The 18,156-nt window shown below is 24.5% G+C and overlaps 2 protein-coding genes across 2 annotated transcripts; one reads left to right on the forward strand and one right to left on the reverse strand.

Annotated features, from left to right (window-relative positions):
• Positions 1 to 2,626: 2,626 nt before the first annotated feature.
• Positions 2,627 to 13,388, reverse strand: LOC117168115 (beta-1,4-galactosyltransferase 7). Its single transcript, XM_033353510.1, has 5 exons — positions 13,109 to 13,388; positions 8,314 to 8,528; positions 8,009 to 8,232; positions 7,776 to 7,922; positions 2,627 to 2,976 (listed from the first exon to the last, which is right to left on the reverse strand). The coding sequence occupies exons 1-5, from the start codon at positions 13,209 to 13,211 to the stop codon at positions 2,706 to 2,708; spliced, it is 960 nt and encodes a 319-aa protein (XP_033209401.1). The 5' UTR covers positions 13,212 to 13,388; the 3' UTR covers positions 2,627 to 2,705.
• A 100-nt stretch (positions 13,389 to 13,488) lies between these two features.
• On the forward strand, positions 13,489 to 17,558 carry LOC117168114. The gene is made up of 4 exons (XM_033353509.1): positions 13,489 to 13,806; positions 13,919 to 14,200; positions 14,541 to 14,801; positions 17,162 to 17,558. The coding sequence occupies exons 1-4, from the start codon at positions 13,653 to 13,655 to the stop codon at positions 17,464 to 17,466; spliced, it is 1,002 nt and encodes a 333-aa protein (XP_033209400.1). The 5' UTR covers positions 13,489 to 13,652; the 3' UTR covers positions 17,467 to 17,558.
• The last annotated feature ends 598 nt before the right edge of the window (positions 17,559 to 18,156 follow it).

The raw sequence follows: 18,156 nt of genomic DNA on the forward strand, positions 1-18,156 counted from the left end.
AAAAGAAATGAATTCTGAAAAAATATACAATAATAAATACCAAAAATATAGTAGTAGGTTTTTTATATAAAAAGAATTAATTTTTTATCAAAAAATAAATCAATTTTCTTCCAAAACAATTATTTTTCTGCTAAAAGCTTAATTTTCAACCCAAAACAAACGAATATGCAACAAAAAAAGTTTAGTTTTCAACCAAGAAAGATGAATTTTCAACCGCATCGGGAATGGTGGTCTACCGTTCCGCCACCTGGTGCCCAAAACTCAAACTAGAAAGAGAAGGTACAATTTTAAAATTGTACATTAATTTTTGCATAAAAGTGTTTTTACGATAATTTTGTGAAGTATAAAACAATGATTGAATACTAAAAACAAATATTCATTTAAAAAACAAATAGTTTTAGATAGAATTTCCATATTATAAAGTGAAAAAACACATTTTTGTCAAATAGGTTTAAAAAAAAATTATTTCACTATTTCATGTAAGTTCCAATGAATTTAAGTTTAAATAAACTTGAATTAACGTATGTAGTGACCAATTTTATCCAGATTATGCGAAGAATACGAATAATAGACGACTTAGGGTGGCCGATTTAATTCAACAAAAAAATTCCCGGTCATTTTCCGTTTCGCAAAAATTTTTCATGGTCAATGAAAATAAAAAAATAGAACTCTAAAGCTAAAAAATTGTCCATTTGAATTAATAAAAACTGAGCTGCAAATGAAAGCACTCAAAGTGTAACTCTTGAATTTCAAACTTTTAAAATAATGTACACATATAAAATGGAAGCTACTAATAGCTACTAATACTTTTAAAGTGAACAATTTTTAATTAAATGCTGCCAAATTAAACAAATTTCCGTAAAATCTTCCACATTGATTTTTGATAATTTTGTAAATCTTTCTAAATCTTTTTGAATAATCACTGAAAATTATCTTTTCAAAATAAAAATCATTATTAATTTTCATAGGAAAGGTTTTTTAATCTTCTGAAGCCATTCCAATTTCTTAAAAATCTTTTTAATTTTTTGTTCGAAATCTGCCAAAATCTATATTTTAGCGGTACACGTACACACTTTGTTTAAATTATTTCAAACCATTTCAAATTTTAAATTGAATTTGAATTTTTCAAAACTTCTAAATATTCCTTCAACTTTCTTGAATTTTTAAAAACAATGTGTTCAATTCTTATTTATACATCGAAGTTCAACCATTTTACTTACAAATTACATTTTTTTTAAATAGAACAATTAAAATGTAACGTTCAAGGTTTAGTTTTTGATATTTAACTATAATTAAAGATTTTGAATGAACAATCAGATATTTCTAAATATTAAGTAATTCTTATTTTTCTTAATTGAAAAATGTCAAACTGAATGGTTTAAAAATGGAATATTTTAGATTGAAATAATATTTTAAAATGAATAAACGATTTTTTTATGAATATATTATTTTGAAGTTATTTTATAATTGGAAAAAGTTTGTTTAGTTTCAATCAGGCGTTTACATTTGTTTAACTAATGACTTTCCAATTGAAATAGTTTACATGACTTTTAACGTTAGAAACTGGAAATTCTAAAATTGCGAACTGATTTCGAATCGTCTTGCAAAGTTAATTATTATTCACTTTTTAAATCTTAAAGAACAGATTAGTTTAAAAAATCATTATTAATTTATATTCACAGTTGATCAACTGAAAATGTATTTTAAAAAAGGATGCAAATCACAGTTGGACAGATATTTCTGTGAAAAAATATCCTTCTTCACCTTATAAGAAGTAAATTCCATTTACACCCCTATGTTTACTTTTAGTATACAAGAAATACTTTAAACTCCACAACAAAAATCGTTAAGACACTTGTATACCAAAATTAATGGAGAAATTTTCAAATCGTACCTATTCTTTCTAGTTCGGATTTTTGTCAACAGGTGGTGTATCGCAGTTTAACCATACCGAATAGTTGAATTTTTAACCAAACAGTTGAACTATAAACGCATAAAGATGAATCTGCAATCCAAAGTATGAGTTTCCTGTCAAAAGATGAATTTTTAATACAAAAGAACCGATTTTCTATGCGTAAAGATGAATATTCAACAAAACGATTGAGTTATTAACAAAAATATTACTTTTCAAGAAAACAGGTAAATTTTCACCAAAATAATTAAATGTTCAACATAACAGTCGAATTTTTAACCAATAGAGAATTTTCAATAAATTAAGAATATTTAACGTCCCACTAAAAAAAATGAATTCTACTAAAAGACAGACTGAAAATAATCAGAACTTCAAAGTAATATGTGTGAAAGCGCCCTTATTTCACCTGAATAGAATAATTTTCTTTTTAAAAAAGGAAAACCTAATTTCCACAATTACATTCCAAAGTCCTCGTGCTTTCCAAATTCCAAAACATCTCCTTTTCTTTTTTATCTCCAAAAAATGCGATTTTCTGATTCTAAATCAAGAAGTGGTGCATTCACACAGAAAACTCTTTTTTCGGTTTTCAATACTTCTGCTAAATAAATGAAAAAAAAAAACAAATATATGAATAAAAATCGCCTGAATTTGATGTACGTATATTTTTAAATGTATAAAATCAAAAAGATAATATAAGTAATATTAAAACTTTTCACAAGGCAGTTCGATTTAAAATCTCGTCGAATTAGAAATATCTTTTGATGCAATCAATTTTATCAGCTACGTGGCGCTTCTATTTCTGATCTTTTTTCTTTTCCTTCGCTTTTGCATCTTTCGAAGTGTCCATTTTGTTACACTCGCACCATGGAGTAATCGACTTATCACATATTAGAGCAATATTGAGTACTGTGACAGAAGTATCTGATATCTTCATTTCTATCGTATCTTCTAACTTGTAAGAAACGTTGTGTAAACCCGTCTGGCGATCCCGTTTTCTAGTAACCTCACGCTGATTATAGCACTTGGTCATGTCTCTTTTGCGGTGGTTTCTGTCATGTATGTGCCTAAAATTACATGGAAAAAGTCTTTTTTTTTTAAAGAAACTTTCACAAAATTGTAGGTATATTATTTCAGGGTATTTAGCGATTCTTAGGAACGAAATTCAAAATTTTCCGGGTCAAGAAGCAGTTACAAAAAGTCTGCTTATAGCACTCTATGTGGCCGCTGAACTGTGAAAACGGGAATTTTACACATTTTTTGAGAGAAAAAATCTGTCCAACTTTGATTTCAACCGTTTTTGAAATAATTGGTTAAATTTTAAATTCTTTTCAATTATGTCATTCAGTTTAATCATGATTTAATCATTAAGTTTAACCATTTTAGATTTTTCATTTTTAAGCGTATATTTTAATTTAAGGAATTTAAAAAATAAAAAATTAGAAGCGTTTAAAATTAAACTGTTTCAAATGGAAAGTCTAATTAGTTAAACAAATTTAATCGCCCCATTGAAGCTATACTATTTTCAATTTTTAAAAAACTTCAAAATAATATATTTCTAGTTAAAGGTTTTTACTAAATTTCAAATATTGTTTCAATCTAAAATATTACCGTTTTCAAACCATTCAATTTCAACTTTTTGAATTATGAAAAAAGAACAATTACTTAATATTTGGAAATATCTGACTATTCGCTTAAAATCAGAAATTCTAAATTAAATATTCAAAATTTAAAAAAAAGACTAAACTTTAAACGTTACAATTTGAATTATTCCATTTAAAAAATTTTAATTCTAAGTCAAATTTTTGAATTTTTATATATTAATAGCAATTGAACACGTATAATTCTTTGAAAAAATTCGAATAAGTTGAAATGATATTCAGAAGTTTGAAAAAATTTTTAAATAATTAAAAATTTGAAATTTTTTCAAATATTTTAAACCAACAAGTTCTGGCTGTTTGTGCCAAAATTTCGATGCGAATAGTCCACGGCCGAATTTAAAACCAACTATAGATTTTTGCCGATTTCGAATAAAGTAATTAGAAAGTTTTTAAGATTTTTGAAAGGCTTCAGAAGACTTAAAAAGTTTTTCTACGAAAATTGAAAATGGTTCTTTATTTTGATAAATTAATTAAAAATTTTTTTTTAAGATTTAGAATGATTTACAAAATTATCAAAAATAAATGTGGAAGATTTAAGAACATTTTTTTACAGAAAATGTAAAGAAATTATTAGTAAAAGTTTTAGGAAAAATTCGAATCAGTTTAAAAGATATTTAGAAGTTCTAAAAAAACTCAATCCAAAAGGAAGAATTTCCTTTCAAAAAGCGAATGGTCAACAAAACCGTTGAATTTTCGGCAAAAAAAAACTTTTCAAAAAAATAATTGAATTTTCAGCAAAATAATTAAATTTTCAACCAAATAATACAATTTTTAAATAAAAAAGTATAATTCTTAACCAAAAATATAATACATAGTTGAATTTTCGATAAAAAAATTACTTTTCAAAAAAATAATTCAATTTGCAACCAAACAATTAAATTTTTAACCAAATAATAAAATTTGTAAACAAAAATATAATACATAGTATACTTTTCAAACAAAAAGAATTATTTTTCAATAAAAAAAAATGAATTTCTATCAGAATATGAATTTTCAATCCGAAAGGATGAATTTTTTATCCAAAATGACGAATGCCGACAGATTAGTTTAATTTTCGATCAAAACAGATGTCTTTTTAATCAAATAATTGAATTATTAACAAAATAATAAAATTTTCAATTAAATATTCGAATTCATAACCAGAAAACATGAATTTTGAACCAAAATACATTAGTAGACTTTTCAAATAAAAAAACTTTCAACTAAAAAGACGAATGTCCAACAAAATAATTCAATTTTCGGCCAAAAAATAACTTTTTAACAAAATAGTTGAAATTTTCCAAAAAATAGTTAAATTTTTCAATCTCTGTTGGAACCAAAAAGTATGATTTTTCTACTAAAAGATGAATTTTCAATTGAAAAGGACGAAATTTCTATCTAAAGAAGACAAAAATATTTTAATGAAAAAGGTTAAATTTTAAATTAAAAAGATGACTTTTTAAAATCATAATTGAATTTTCAACATAACAATTAAATTTTTTATTTAATAGTAGAATTTTGAACCAAAAGAGATGCATTCTGAATCAAAAATATAATAGTAATCTTTTCGAACAGAAAATAATTATCCTTTAACAACAACAATTAATTTCTACCCAAAAAATATGACTTCTGAGTTCCACTAAAAAATTAATTCAACTGAATAGTCTAATTTTTAACCAAGAGAAGAATTCTGAACAAAAATATATCAGTAGACATTCCAATAAATATATTTAACTTTCAACCAAAAATAGGGTATTAAATATGTATAATGTGGTAAAAATATGTATTAATTCAAACAGGGAAAGGAGGGGAATAAGGGAAAGAGTGTAGAGTTTAAGCTGAATAAAAATTGAAGGAGAATTTTACAGGGTGGCCGTTTTTGTCAAAGAAAAAAAGTTCCCGGTCATTTTTCGGTTCGCAAACATTTTTCACGGTCAATGAAATTTAAAAAACCAAACACTAAATCTAATCGTTCCATTCGAAGTAATAAGAACTGAACTGCAAATGAAAGCACTCAAAGTGAAACTCTCGAATTTTAAACTTCGAAAATTGAAGTTCAATAATTTGCTCAATAATTTGCACGTATAATATGTAAGCTACTAACACTTTTCAACTGCACAATTTTTAATTAAATGTAGTTAAACTACCAAATTACATATTTTTAACTTTTATCAATTGTAGAGTTCAAAAATTCAGTTCCAAAAATATCAAATCCACGTTATAATTTTAAATGCTCTAAATTGAAGAATCAATCACTGAATTTAGAAATATTCAAAAAAAAAAGTTAAATCCAGAATTTTAATTCTTTTCGAAAATTTTCTATTTCAACTACTTGTAAGAATTATAACTTTTTGGAAAAATTCCCTGTTCCGTCATAATTTATTTTATTTTTTCGATGATACCTCGTTTTAACACTCAACAATAATTTTGTTGGGAAAATTCAATTTTCCATTGAGAATTTTTATTTTTCTAGATAAATTCCAGTTCGAACTCAGAATAGATTAAAAATTGAAAATTCTTTATTAAAATCCGGAATTTAATACTTTTCGAAAATTTTCCGTTTCCAAAAAAAAAATTCGAATTTTTTAAAATTCCCTGTTCCAATTCATAATTTTTCTCGAAAATGTCCCGTTTCAACTCAGAATTAGAACTCACTCTGATAAAAAATTTCCTGTTTCAGTTCGGAATTTATTTAAATTTTAACATTCCCTGTTCCAAAAAGAATTATAATTATTTTGGATAAATACCATTTTCAATTCAGAATTTTTTTAAATTTAAAATTCCTGGTTATTATTCTGAATAAATTCTTGTTCCAACTATAAATTTGTAAAAGATTGAAAAATTTCTGTTGAAATTATGTTATATTATTTTTATTTTAAATAGTTTAAAAATCCTTAAAATCTATATTTGGTTTTAAATTAGGCCGTGGAATATTTGCACCGAAATTTTTGTAAGAATAGCCGGGCTTTATCGGTACACGTAGACACTTCGTTTAAATTATTTGAAATCATTTCTAATTTTCCATTAATTTTTAATTTTTTCAAAACTTCTAAATATTTCTTCAACTTACTCGATTTTTTTCAAGTATAATAGGCTATTAATTGTTATTTATACATCATAATTTAAGAATTTGACTTACAAATTAAAATTTTTTAAATAGGAACTTTTAAATTGTAATTTTCAAAGTTTATTTTTTTTGTTCCGTTTTGAGTTTTTTAATTATAATTACTTATTTTAAATGTACATTCACATATTTTTAAATATTAAGTAACTGTTCTTTTTTTTTAATTGGAAAATTTAAAACTACGTTGTTTGAAAATTTAATATTTCAGACTGAAATTTAATAAAAGCCTTTAATCATATATATATTATTTAAAAGTTATTTTAAAATTGTAAATAGTTTATAGTTTCATTAGAACGTTTAGATTTGCTCAAGACTTTCCAATTGAAACAGTTTATTTTTTAATGTTAAAATCTGAAAGTTCTAAAGTTGTGAACTGATGCCGAATCGTTTTTTACAATCAATTATTATTTATTTTTAAAATTTTAGAGTGCAATTCAAATTTAAAAATCATAATTTAATTCATATTCACATTTGATCAACTAAAAATGTTTCTTATCAAAAATCTTCGATTTTAAACGGTTCTAATTTCTAATTGCTCAAGTCTTTAAAACTGCATTTTAAAATTCTTTTAATTCAAATATGCATTCTAAACTGAATGCTATCATAATTGAAAAAGATACAAATTCAACTAATTATTTAAAAAACGGTTAAAGTCTAAGTTGGACGGACTTTTTTTCTAAAAATATGTAAAATTCACGGTCACTTCCCGGTTTTCCGGTTCAGCGGCCACCCTGATTCCACTTGTTTTCAAATTTTTAAAATTTAAGAAAGTAAGAAGATAAATATTTAATCCAAAAGGATGAATTTTCTATCTAAAAAGCCGAATTTTCAACAAAACATTTGAATTTTTAACAAAAAATATGACGTTTTGAAAAAACTTGAATTTCAAACAAAATAATTGAATTATTTTGATAAGATTCTATTAATTTAGTTAGAATTTGAGCGAAAGAAAACGAGAAACAGGGAATTTTTTTAAAACAGAGGGAAAAATAAGAATTCTTCAAAAAAGGGGAATAAGGGAAATAGTGTAACGTCTGAGCTCAACAAAAATTCAAGGCGAATTCCAGCTTTTTCCGATCGCTAGACACCCTGTGTTTCTTACTTAAAACTGTTATGAGTTCCAGTTGAAATATTCTGCGGGCGAGTAATATTGAGTCCAGCTTCCTTAAGTCTTACGTAAAATTCATCGTCTTCCAAACCCCAACCCCAGTACTTATTTGACATGCCGTCCACTTTCATAAAATGTTCTCTGTAAAATTTGACAAATTTATGTTGCGAATTTTTGAGTAAAACACATCAATTCTATTTTGAAGAAGATAGGTAAAAATAAAATACCTTTTAACAAGTAATATGCCCCCAACAAAAGTTGGGTAATGGTACCGTGGGTGCAATTCAGGCGACGATACGTGAAAAGGACCCTTGTCGGGAAAAGAGTATGACAACTCATCGTTCGTTGGCAATAAATCAACATCATGCATTGCTACATAATCGTAGTCGTTTTTTACTTCTAAAAATCCTACATTTATCAGAGACGCTCTATTAAATCTAAATTTGTCTACCTGAAAAATATAATAAAAGTGAACATTTCTGCTTACCATATACCTCAATTAGATATTGGAAAAAATAAATGTTTACTAAACCTGATTCAAAATAAATATGTGATAATCTAAATACTGTTTATCTAAAAACTTTCGCATGTGAGGAGCGAATTTTAAAAGTTCTTCAAAGCGATCTCTAAATGGCACGAGTATGGCTAGTCGATGCTTTGACTTTCTTCTAATCCTCAAAGCATTAATCGACGATTTTACATCACTTCGATCTCGCGATGACGTACCAAGATCGTATTTCCGGTCATCTTAAAAATAATTTTCTTTTTTTATTCAATTTTTTTATAATATAAATAATCTTAATTTATTCGTATTTTATCTTCTGTGTAGAAAATATTAATCTATTGAAATGTATTTCAGTTTATTATATGTTCAAGAAAATAGGTGAATTTTCGACCCAAAAATATGACTTTAACAAAATAGTTGTTGAATTTTCAACAAAATAATTAAATTTATAACCAAATGATAGAATTTTTACACAAAAAAGATTAATTTTGTACCAGAAATATAACAGTAAACATTTTCAATTAAAAGAATTTGATTATCAACACAAAATATTTCTACTGAAAAATAAATTTTCATTCAAAAGGACGAATTTTCGATAAAAAATATGACTTTTTAACAATATAGTTGCATTTCCAACAAAATAATTAATTTTTTAACTAAATAGTACACATTTTAAGCATATGAGATGAATTCTGAAACGAAAAACAAACAAAAGTAGACTTTTTAAAAAAATAGTTGAATTTTTAACAAAAAAATATTACTTTTTTTACTAAAAGATTAATGTTTTATTCAAAATACGAACTTTCCATCTAAAAATATGAATTAAAAAAAAATCAAAATTTTAATTTTCGACCAAAAATGATGGCTTTGACAAAATAATTAAACTTTTAACCAGCTAGTGGTATTTTTGACCAAAAGATATTAGTTTTTAACCAAACATATAATAGCTAACTTTTTAGTTAAAAATATTTGACTTTGAACCAAAAACATTTGATTTCTACGAAAAAGTGAATTTTAATTTAAAAAATAAAATAATTTTCTATCTAAAATGACGGTTGTTGAAGAAGACAGTGGAATATTCAGTCAAAATAGATGAAGTGTGAATTAAAAATATAGTGCTAGACTTTTCAAATAAAAATACTGAACTTTTAACAAACAAAATTAAATTCTCAATAAAAAATTACGACCTTTTGAGCAAGTCGTTTTTTAAAACAGAAAATAGAACTCTTGAAAATAATGTTTATGTTTTTTTAATCATTATCTTTTTTTATAGTCTAAATAATCTAAATTTATTGGTATTTTATCCTCTATTTAGAAAATATAAATCCATTCAAATGTTTGACAATTTATTTCAATTTATTATGAATTATGAAACAAAAAAATAATAGTACACTATTAAAACAAAAATGAGTAACAGGTTACTATAAAATTAAATTTTCAACAAAAAATATGACTATCTAAAAAGACGAATATTACAAAATTAATAATTTTAATTTTCGACCAAAACGGATGAGCTTAACAAATAATTAAACTTTTAACCAGAAAGTAGAATTTTTGAACAAAAGACATTAGTTTAGAACCAAAAATAGAATAACAAACTTTTCAGTTAAAAATATTTGACTCTAAGCCAAAAAATATGTGATTTCTACTAAAAACTGAATTTCCATTTTAAAAAAACGAACTTCCTATCTGAATGATGATTGTTAAAGGAGACAATTGAATTTACCAGAAAAAACGATAAGTTTTCAATAAAATAGTTGAATTTTTAACTAAATAATTAAATTTTTTACTTAAATAGTTAAATTATCAGTCAAAATAGACGAATCTTAAATAAAAAATATAGTACTAGACTTTTCAAATAAAAATAATGAACTTTTAACCAACAAAATTAAATTCTCAACAAAAAAAAATTACGACCTTTTGAGAAAGTCGTTTTTTTAACAAAAAATAGAAGTCTTGAAAATAATGTTTATGTTTTTTTATTAAATATTTTGTTATACTCTAAATAATCTGAATTTATTCGTATTTTATCCTCTATTTAGAAAATATAAATCCATTAAAATGTTTGACAATGTATTTCAATTTATTACATGTTGAAGAAAAACAGTTAATTTTTCGATAAAAAAGACTACTTTTTAATAAAATAGTTGAATTTTAAACAAAATAATTAAACTTTTAACTAAGTAGTAGAACTTTTAGTAAAAATATATGAATTTTGAATCAAAAATATAAGAGTAAACTTTAAAAATAAAAATAATTCATTTTTAACCGAAAAAAATTAATTTTCAACAAAAAAAAAAGACTTTTTAAGAAAGTAGTTTTTTTTAAAAGAAAATAGACATCTTGAAAATAATGTTCATGTTTTTTTTATTCAATATCTTTCTATTTTTATAGTCTAAATAATTGAAATTGATTCGTATTTTATCCTCCATATACAAAATATAAATCCATTTAAATTTTCGAGAACGTATTTTAGCTTATTGAAACTTAAAAAAAAATTGAATTAATTATTCTTGAAAGTAATTTCAAGTTACTTCAATCATGGCTCTGGGATCTGATAAAATAAATAAAATGTCTACTTTCACAAATAAACAAAACCTACATTTTTATTTTTTGCCAATTTTATGTTGAAATTTTGTTCAAAGTATTGTGTTCCTTATGAAAGAAACAAAACCAAAAAATAAGCAAACAAAATTATTGGTGTTTTGTGAAAATGGTATTTTTATCTTCAAACAAATCACCACCATTTTCTTAATTTTATACCGTTTTTAAGTTTTTGAAGACCGATTCTGAAAAAGGAAAGTAAATCTCACCAGAGCCTAGAAATAAAATTTGAATATCTCAATTTTGTCAAAAACTATCCAAGATTAGAGAAAAGGTTTGCATATTTTTAAATCTGTAACTTGAAGAATTAAAGTCTTCCTAATTGATGTTCCACGAAAGGTAATTCTTGTTCAACAGATACCTGGTTTTAATCAAATATTTTTAATAACTCTTTAAAAATAACACAAGATTTATAAAAATTAGATAAAAAATTGATATCCCTAGAAAATTAGTAAGGCACATCCAGTAAATTTGTAACGTACTGAGTTGTGCATTAAAAAAAAATTACCTAATTAACTGGGCTTACAAAATAATTGACATATTTGAACGTTTTCTACGCATTCAAATACGCTACAAAAAAAAGATAAGCCCAAAGAATGAAAAAACGGAAAGGAATCGTTTTTCCCACATAGTTGTGGGTTTAGAACAATATTTTTTTCTGGCAATCTCAAAAAATTATTTCTAACAGCTGGAAACTTTTGAATAAACAAAAAAAAGAGAAAGAGTTGGAAAAATAAAAGGCAGATAATCTCAAAATGTAGCATTTTTCAATTCGAAAGTCAACCATTTTTACATTTCAATCAAAACTGAGCTGCAAATTAGAGCACTTAAAGTGGATCTCTTGAATTTTAAACTTTAAAAATTGAAGTTTAAAGTTTTTGAATTAAGAAATTTTGTATTCAAATGTTCAATAATGTACACGTATAAAACGAAATCTACTAACGATTACATTTTTCTATAAACTGAACACTTCTTAATTTAAAAGTTAAATTATTTTAATTTTTAATAGTTTTAAAATCCTTAAAATGCTTCAAAATTTTATTTCAAAATCTTGAAAAATTTACATGTTATTTTACATTTTTTCAAACTATTAAAAAAAAACGTGTTTAGAACTTCTAAACACCCTTTAAAATAATTGGAATTTTCTTTACAATTTTTTTTTTAATCCTACCAAATAAACAATATTTCCTTAAAATCTTCCACATTCATTTTTGGTAATTTTGTAAATATTTACACACCTTTTTAAATATTTTCTTAGAATTAAGCCTTTCAAAATTCTGAAAAAGCTTCTAAATTTTTTGTTCGAAATTCGCCAAAATCTATATTTGATTTTAAATTAGACCATAGACTATTTGCTTCGAAATTTTTGTACGAATAGCAGAATTTTGTTGATACACGTTATTTGAAATCATCTAAAATTTATTATTAATTTTCAATTTTTTAAAAACTTGTGAATATCTCTTAAACTTACTTGAATTTTGTCTAAGAATAATTGGTGTTCAATTGTTACTTATCATTCAAAATTTAATAATTTTACTTGCAAATTAAATTGATTTAAATAGCACAATTACAATTGTAACGATCAATGTTTAGTTTTTTTGTTTAGTTGTGAAAATTTAATTTATAATTACTGATTAGAAATGAACAGGCACATACTTCTAAATATTTAAGTAATTGTTATTTTTCCCGGTTTCATGAAATACAAAATATAAGAACACAAAATAAAATTCTGTATATTTTTCTCAAAAACGAAAACCCTACTTTAAATTTTTTTAATTCATCAGTTAATCATGCTCAAGATTTAATCCTACTGTAGTAATTCTGTTGGCAGAGAGCAGATTCTGGAAAACTCTAATAATGTTAGGCTCTCGGATAGTTTTTCAATTCAATGTTCTAATTTTAGATACTAATAAAATTGAATACTAATATCAAATATAAAAAATTTGAATTAGAACTTAAAATTGTAAATAAACTTCACATTTTTTTACACTTCACTTCAAAATTTGAGTTTCCCAATTTTTAAATATCCCTTCTTACATATTATCAAGCTCAAAATGTCTCCTGATGTCAAAATTTGACTTCAGATGTTGACATTTCGCAAAACTGTAGATATATTTAAAAATTTAAGAAACCTAACCTCAAACTTTATTTTTTGAAATTTCTTCTGGGGCAAACTTAAAGTTGATTAATATTGCTACTTTTAATTAAATAAACTTACCATTACTTATTGGAGACATGCTTATCAAGCATGAGACAATAAAAGTAACAAAAATACATATGAGAACGTATTTAAATCTCAAGTTCCTCCAAACCACTTCCATGTCAAGTGGCTGTCGCTTTTGACAAGGCCAATTTGTTTAAACGTTAAAAAAGGCATCTAGGAAATATCTTTTAATTGAAATTGTTTATCCGAACTACCAAAAATGGCAATTTTAAGTAACAATTTAAATATGTCATTTTGCATTTTGACAACGTTGATAGCTGATGTAAGCTACCATCTTGGATTTCTGACACTTTATGGTTGCCTATAATTTCTCACCAGAGGCCACCATCTTTACGAACGGCGCGAAAATTTTAAATAAAAAAAAGACGATAGTTGTAACTTTCTGTCACTTTCCGTCAAATTCACGAAACTGATGGACATAATAAATTCCACGGATCTAAATTGACATGCAAAAATAATTTATTACAAAAATATGTTCATTGAATAGAAAGGAAGTTTGCTTTGTGTAATTCAGGCATCAAAATTCAAAGTAAGAAAAATGGATGAATATAATTTTCCTCTCGAGAAGGGAAAAAATCAAAATGCCGAGAATCTTCATCAAGACGGGAATTTCGAAACAATTTATCGTTGGCTCGAAACAATTCCGTTTTCTAAAGCACCTAAAACCTTAGCTAGAGATTTTGCAGATGGAGGTATATATTTATTTAAAAAATGTCGAAAATATTTATGTCAATATATATCTAATTTCATAGAACATGTAATCGATTTTGAAATTAAAAATAATAATTATCTTTATATTGACAGTCCTTATGGCAGAATTATTACAAATATATTACCCTCGATTTCTTGAAGTCCATAAATGCATGCCAGCTAGTAACATCAATATGAGAAAAGACAATTGGAACACTTTGAATAGAAAAGTATTTTCTAGAATATTTTTAAAATTAAATAGCCATACAATCAGTCAATTAGCAAATAGTCACCATGGTACAATTGAAAAATTATTATTGGCATTACATGGAAAACTTAACAATAAAGATATCAATTATTTACAAGAACTTGGAACTAATGATATTAGTGAAACACGTAAGGATACAAATAAGTTGGGAAGAAATTATTAGGATAAACCTGTCTACAGTGGATAATGCAACCTATATAGTGAATAATCATTAATTAAAAGTACAAACAAAAAAAAGATTAATTATAATTGCAATTTATATAGTATAGTTATATAGTATAGTTTATATAGTATAGTATAGTTTTTTAGCAATTAATTAAATTAAATTAATTATTTTCTATTTATTTGAATTTTTAGTATTGATTATCCACTGTAGGAAGGTTTCCTCTACGTAATGTTCGAAATTTTAATCAAAAGAATTTTTTTAATATTAAAATATGTGAAATAAGGTACTCTATTTTTTATTAGAAATCGAAAATTTAGAAGTACAACAGGTAGATTCACCCGGAACAGATTCTCTACAAAGCAGCTCTGCAAATGCTATAGCACGATTAGAAACATCATTAAACGGTTTCTCTTCTTTCTTGAAAAAGATAAAAAATAATCTCAAAATTTTCATGATTTGGTTGATGAGCGTCCTCTGCATTTGGAAATATTTTTCGAAATATCAGTCAGTAAACGAAAACGCAAACAATGAAATTGTTTATAATAACTATCCGCTTGAAATTGGTAAGAGTTCATTATCTTCAAGGAAAATATCATGTTACTCAACATTTTATTTAGAAACTATTTTTAACAGGGTGACCGAAAAGTTTCATTTTCATAATTCCCATTCTTTTTCCGGGTTTTCCTCTGATCAAATTTTCATTTTACCCAACCATTATTTAAAGACCAAAATTAGTATCTTGCAACATTTTTAATATAGAATATTTTATAAGTGTAATGGAATCTATTTAATTCGGAAAAGTAAACAAAATTGACTAAAAGTGTTTGATGTGCATTAGTAATGAAACTATTTTTTTTTTATTTTAAATAATTCTTAAGACTTTGAAACAATTCAAGTTAAATTGAAACTAATTCAAATGAATTATGAAAAATCCATTGATTTTGTTAAAACAGAAGGGAATTTAAAATTCTCTGAAATATTTTAAATCATTTTTAATAATTTAAATCCATTATAAATACTGTTAACACAAATTAAAAAACACTTTCAAATGTTTCAAGTCCCTTAAAATTTGTTGAAACTATTAAAAATTTACTTAATTTTTAAGAAAAAATCTAAAACTTTTCAAATTCTTTGAAGTCCCTTAAAATTATTGAAAGTAATTGAAATTCCTTGGAATATTATGAAATTTCCTAAAATATCACTCTTGAAAATGCCCTGAATCTTTTAAAACACCCTACAATATTTCAAATTCTTTGAAATGTTATGAAATCTCTCAATTCTTATAGTAAATAAATTGTTTAAAATCCATTGATATATAATAAAATCCTTTGAGATTACATGAAATCTGATATTTCCTGAATTACTGGAAAATTTAATAAAATGCATAGAAAGCTCTTAAAATTCCTTGAAACCATTGAAATCCGACAAAATCGCTTAGAAGCTTTTGAAATATCCTAAAACCTTATAGATGCTGTAAATTCATTGCATATCTTAAAAAATTCTAGGACATTTTTAAAAACCTATTGTAAATTTATTTACATCCTTTAAAATCATTTAAGCTCTTGGAAATTCCTTAAGAAATTTGAAACCTCTTGAAAATGCATTGGAATCTTCAAAAATATCATAAATTTTTTTTAATTCTTTTAAACCCCTTCAAATTATTGAAATCTATTAAAAATGTCCTGGAATCTATTGAAATACTTGAAAATATTTAAATTCCTTTGAAATCACTTAAAGCTGTTTAAATTCCTTGAAATAAAGAAAGGATATCCTAAAATTGATTGATTCGTTTGGATTCCCTTTAAAATATTGAAATCTATTAAAAATTCCTCGAAATGTTTTCAAATACCCAAAAGTATTTCAAATTCTATGAAATCTTTCGAAATTTTTTGAAGATCTTTGAAACTTTTTAAAACTCTTTAAAATTTCTTGGAATTTAAACAAATATCCTAAAATCTTTCAAAGCATTTGGAATTCCTTCAAGTTATTGAAATCTGTTAAAAATTCTTCGGAAACGTTAAAAATACTGAAACAAATTTTCAAACACTTTGAAATCTTTCGCAATCCTTTGCAACTTTTTAAAACTGTTTAAAAGTCTTTTGAATTTTTAAGAATATCCTGAAATCATTAAAATCCATTAAATTAAAAAAATCTTTAAAATCTTTTGGAATACCTTCGAATTATTGAAATCTATTAAAAATTCTTTGGAAAATTTTAAATCAAGCAAAAATATTTAAAATCCTTTGAAATCTTAGGCAAACCTTTGAATCTTTTTAAAGCTCTTGAAAATTCCTTGCAATTTTTTTAAATATCCTAAAATTGTGCAATTCCTTTAAGATGCTTTAAAACGTTGTAAAGCTATTGAACATTCCTTGAAATTTTAAAAATTATAATAAAATCTTTCAGATACTTTGAAGTCCCTTCAAATGATTGAAATCTATTAAAAATTCGTCGGCAATTTTTAAATTACCAAAAAATATTTCAAATCCTTTGAAATCTTTAGCAAGCCAAAGAGAGCAAGCAATGTTTCAAATCCTTTGAAATTCTTTAAATTGTTTTAAAGCTCTTGAAAATGCCTTTCAATAAAAAAATATCATAAAATCTTTAAAATCCTTTGGAATCCCCTTAAATTATTAAAATCTATTAAAAATTTCTTTAAAAATCTTCTTAAAAAATCTTAAATTCAAGAAAATTCATAATTACGTACAGATCTTAATTAAAATGTAAGAAATTTAAGTTAGATTAAAATCCAAATTAAAAATCATATTTAACGTCGATTAATCAAATTGATGCAAACTCCTGTTAAAAAAAAAACATTTTTTTCATTTTTCTTTCCCTCATTTTTCTTTCCTCTTTTTATTTTTTAGATTACAATAAGTACAAAATATTTTTTAATTTTCTTTAATATCTTAAAATATTTTAGCACAACAAACCGGATATATAAATGCACAAATAACCGAATCAGTGACGCGATGGGCTTATGAGCAATTAATTCAAGAAATACATGAAAAAGAGGACATAATTACGACTCTGAACCATAAGATCGCATATTTAGAAGGCATGATGCGACAAAAAGATTCTCGTATCACAAACTTGATGAACCAAGTTACTAACAATTCTGTAGAGATTTTACCTAATGTCAGACAACGTTTGCTCACTACTGGCCAACTCAGATCAAGACCAAAGTCACATAATCCACTGATGATGCCAAATTCATATGGGAGCTAGAATGCAAAATCTTTTTTTATACTATGTGAAAATAATTTTCATTAGAACAATTTATTTGTTTGTGCTAAGTCCGTTTTTAATCAGCCTTTATCTCCCATTTTTTTAGAATAAATTTAAATATTAGTAAAAAAAATGGTATACTAATCAATACATTATTTTATTCGCATTATTTGAAAATTTTTAACATTTTAAGCTGTAAATGTTTGATTTTCAATTTTTGTAATTTTTTGTTTCTTAAAGTAATTTATGAACCAAAAAAATTGAATCGAATTGAAAATGGTTAAAAAGTTATGACTTTAAATTTTAAATCGAACAATGTTTAAGGATTTAAATTTGAATCTAAACAATCTATAATGTTTCGATCTAAAATTATTCAACTTTTAACTCAATTCCAAATTTTTTAATTGTATTTGAGTCAAAATGGACATTCTACCATTTTCCATGATTCAATATTTTGGATCGTTCTAATTTTGAATTGTACAATTTTCGGTTGTTTAGTTGTTAATTCAATTTTTAATATATCAATTTCGGATATCACAAAAATTATTTAAATTTAAAAAAGTTGAATTGTGAGGATTTTAAACTAAATCGCTCCCTTTTGCAGAATTTTATTTTCAATTACTAATTCTCTATCTTGAATTTTAAAAATAAAATTGTGAAAATAAACGGATCAAAATATCAAGAAAAGTT

The sequence above is a fragment of the Belonocnema kinseyi genome, chromosome 2 (genome assembly GCF_010883055.1).
Source record: "Belonocnema kinseyi isolate 2016_QV_RU_SX_M_011 chromosome 2, B_treatae_v1, whole genome shotgun sequence".
Lineage (NCBI taxonomy): Eukaryota > Metazoa > Arthropoda > Insecta > Hymenoptera > Cynipidae > Belonocnema > Belonocnema kinseyi.